The sequence below is a fragment of the Elaeis guineensis genome, chromosome 4, assembly GCF_000442705.2.
Source record: "Elaeis guineensis isolate ETL-2024a chromosome 4, EG11, whole genome shotgun sequence".
NCBI classification, from domain to species: Eukaryota; Viridiplantae; Streptophyta; class Magnoliopsida; order Arecales; family Arecaceae; genus Elaeis; species Elaeis guineensis.
The window spans coordinates 74,044,866-74,048,812 of NC_025996.2; the positions used below are offsets into that span (position 1 = coordinate 74,044,866).

At 49.8% G+C, this 3,947-nt stretch overlaps 1 protein-coding gene across 1 annotated transcript; it reads left to right on the forward strand.

The window, feature by feature from the left end:
• The first annotated feature begins 1,450 nt into the window (after positions 1–1,450).
• Positions 1,451–3,560, forward strand: LOC105036699 (uncharacterized). Its single transcript, XM_010912443.4, has one exon. It carries the CDS (start codon positions 1,505–1,507, stop codon positions 3,416–3,418), a length of 1,914 nt encoding a protein of 637 aa, XP_010910745.2. The 5' UTR covers positions 1,451–1,504; the 3' UTR covers positions 3,419–3,560.
• Positions 3,561–3,947: the final 387 nt, after the last annotated feature.

A 3,947-nucleotide genomic window follows, 5' to 3' on the forward strand; every position in this document is an offset into this window, starting at 1 on the left:
TTGAAAATCACTTTTCACTGCGTGGAAGGAACCCAACAATATCCAATCTGTGAACCCTATCTTCAAGAAAAAATGACCAAGCTATCTTTTGTAGGACAAAGAGAAAGAGCTATTGAGATACTAACTCTGGTATACACTGATGTATGTAGTCCATTTGATGTGCAGGTCAGAGGAGGTTATTCCTACTTCATAACCTTTACCGATGATTTGTTATGGTACAGATGTGTGTGAGACATAAATTTGAAGTATTTGAAAAATTCAAGGAATTTAGAAATGAAATAGAGAAACAAAATAGAAAAATCTTTAAGATTTTTTTATCAGATCGAAGAGGTAAATACCTTAATGGGAGTTTCTAATCTATCTCAAGAAAAATGGTATGGCTTCACTATATAGGAATCAGACTCTATTGGATATAGTTCAGTCCATGGTGAGCTTTACATATTTTTTTAGAGACATGATTTAATTTGGCTATTGAATAGGATTCTCTCTAAATCCATTTCTATCACACCATATCAGATATGGCATGATAAGAAATCGAGTTTTGGTCATCTCAAGACTTGGGGATGTCTAGCCTATGTCAAGTGACTACAAACGGATAAGTTAGAGGCTAGATCCTATAGGGCTTGTTATATTAGGTGTTCTAAAGAGTCTAGAGATACTACTTTTACTTTTCAGAGGACCACAATATGATTATAAGCCAAAGTACTATCTTCTTGAAAAATTAGTTTATCTAGAATGGAGATAGTGGAAGAAAAATTGAGCTTAAAAAAAGAGTCTTTGAAAAGCAACGAGCCATAGAACCTGCTGAACCTATTCACATTGAGCCAGTATATACACTTCTTATTTTACCTCATAGATCGAGTAGGATGTTCTATCATCCTAAGAGATACTTAAGTATCATCATAGAGGAAGTTAAGAAAATGTTCCTCATGAAAAGTATAGAATATAGAGATGATCCCAAAATTTATAATGAGATGGTATTGGACATCGACTCCGAGAAATCGATGGAAGCAATAAAGTCAAAAGTTGACTCAATGCATTCCAACCAAGTCTGGATCTTAATAAATGATCTTAAAGTTGATCAGCAACCGATGCAGAGGCCAAGGCCGCTATGGGGCTCAGGGGCCGAGCTGAGGATGGATGCACAGGATCAGAGGCCGAGGATAGATATGTGGGTGCATTCTCTCCCTTTTTTCTTTATCATCTTTTCTCTTTTTATTTTTATTTTTATTTTTTCTTTTTATCTTGTTCTAATGCTGGTGGGAGAATGGGATGGCAAAAAAAAAAAAAAAAGAGCGATTAAAGCCATCCGTGTCACGTACCTTCGGTCAGTATAAAAGTAACCCCAACAGCCTCCATGTAATTTAACATGTGAAAAATAAGTTTAGAGTGGAGTTCATTGAAGACCAGCGTCTCTTTAACGTACATCAAGAAAAAAGAGTGTAAATAAAAAATCGACCACCATTTATATAGAACTGGCATTACGCCAACCTAATGCGGAGTCATGCGCCTTGGTCTCACCGAGCTCCGCGTTAACTCCCGGCCGTCCTTCCGTAGCTTCTCCCACGACCCTTCACCACCTCTCGCCGATGAGATCTTCCGCTCGGCCCGCCGATCCGGGGCCTACACTCAGGGCGATGCCACCTATCTCTCCCTAGCCCGCGCCTTCTCCGATGCTGCCCCCCCGGACCTGCCGGCCCTCCGCCGCCTCCTCTCCCGCATGCGCCGCGACCGCCGCCCATTCCCCGAGCGCGTCTTCATCCCCATCATCCGTGCCTTCGGCCGCGCCGGCCTCCCCCTTGCCGCCATCCGCCTGTTCGATCGCCTCCTCCCCGCCTTCCGCTGCGCCCCCTCTGCCCGCTCCCTCAACTCCGCCCTCGCCGCCCTCCTCTCCTCCCCACACCCCTTCGCCTCCCTCGCCCTCCCCTTCATCTCCTCCGCCCTTCGCCGCCACCCTTCCCTCTCCCTCAACCTCCTCACCTTCAACCTCCTCCTCAAGGCCCTCTGCCATTCCGGCTCGCTCGACCGCGCCCTCAGCCTCCTCCGCGATCACCACCTCGACGCCGCTGATGGCCTCCGCCTCCCCCTCCCCCTTCGCCCCGACGTCTACTCGTACTCCACCCTCATCGATGCCCTCGCTCGTGCCGGCCGTCTTGACGATGCCCTCGCCCTGCTTGACGAAATGCAGCTTGATGGCGTCGCCCCCTCCACCGTCACCTTCAACTCCCTTCTCCGTGCCCTCTGCCACGCCGGCGATCTCCACCGCGCCGCCAAGCTCGCCCGCTACATGCTCCTCAAGGGCTGCCCCCCGACCCTCGCCACCTACAACACCCTCGTCCACGGCCTCTGCCTCCGTGGCCGCCTCGACGACGCCGCCGCCCTCCTCGCCCGCATGCCTCGCGACGGCTGCACACCCAATGAGATCACCTACGGCACCCTGGTCGACGGCCTGGTCCGCCTCGGCCGCCCCTCCGACGCCAAGCACCTCGCCGAACACATGGCTGCGAACGGCCTTCGGCCCAACGAGTTCATCTACTCCGCCCTCATCGCTGGCTTCTTCCGCTCCGGCGACCCGGACGAGGCGATGAGAATATGGGACGAGATCACCACCACCACCTCTTCCTCCTATATAAAGCCCAACACGGTTCTGTACACTGCCCTCATCGACGGGCTCTGCCGCCACGGGCGGATGGAAGCCGCCGAGGAGGCGCTCGGTAAGATGACCGCGGAGGATTGCACCCCGAATGTGCTGACCTTCAGCTCCATCATAAGGGGCTACTTTCAGGCGGGCAACAGCCAACGAGCGCTCGCCACGTGGCATCGTATGGTCGAGCTCGGGTGCGAGCCCAACGAGGTGAGCTACAGTATTCTGATCCATGGCTTCTGCGAGGAGGGAAAGCTGAAGGACGGTATGATGGCCTGGAAGAACATGTTAAATAAGGGGTGCACCCCAGACTTGGTCGCCTACACCTCCATGATCAGAGGGTTGTGCGAGGCCGGGATGGTGGATGGAGGGATGAGGCTATTCAACGATATGCTGGCTCGAGGAGACGTGGAACCGGATGCTGTCACTTATAACACATTGTTTCATAGTTTGTTGATAGGCGGTAACCGCACCAGGGCGATGGTCTTGCTGGGTCGGATGCTGGATAGGGGGTGTGACCCGGATCCCGTCACCTGCAACATATTTTTGAAAGGGTTGGTGGTGGAGGGAAAGGGAAGGGAGTTTTTGGATGGGCTAGTGGTGAGGCTAATCAAGAGGGAGAGGGTGGAAGGTGCTTCTGAGATTATGGAGGTGATGCTGAGGAAGTGTTTGGCTCCGGAAGCATCCACTTGGGAGAAGGTGCTGAGAGGGGTTTGTAAGAGGAAGAAGGTATGGAGGATGATTGATGAGTGCTGGGGGAAGATGTGGGGATGAAAGTTTTGACATTTGAGCTTGTGTTGTACATTTTTTTTATTTTTTGTAACTTATATGCTTGAATTCTTTTTGTGGCATTGGCATAAGGGCGGCATTTGATTGTTATCAATAACATTAGTCACAAAATCTTTCTTATGGGAAACATTGAGTTCAGGATTGCTTGTAACCTAGATGCTGTCTGGTACTTATCCATAATTGCTCAGTTGCCCTCCCAAGTCCTAGGCAACTCCCGATTCGATGAGTAGACAAGCCAGAGAAGGTTGTGAGTGCCAGTTAACTGCAGCATTGTCCTGATTGGTGCCAATATTATTCACTTTAACCATTCACGTATGCAATGCTGACAAAGAGAATAGGAGAAGGGTTGATCCAGAAGGGCCTTGCTGCTGTGGTAATACTACTGCAGCTCAGGAGAATTGATGGAGGTGGGATCACATGAGGAATGTTCAGTTTCATGAGCAGAATACAAGCTGCAGCAGCAATGAAGAGAACTTTCTGATATAGCTCTGTTCTGAAATAAAGGTCACAGGCC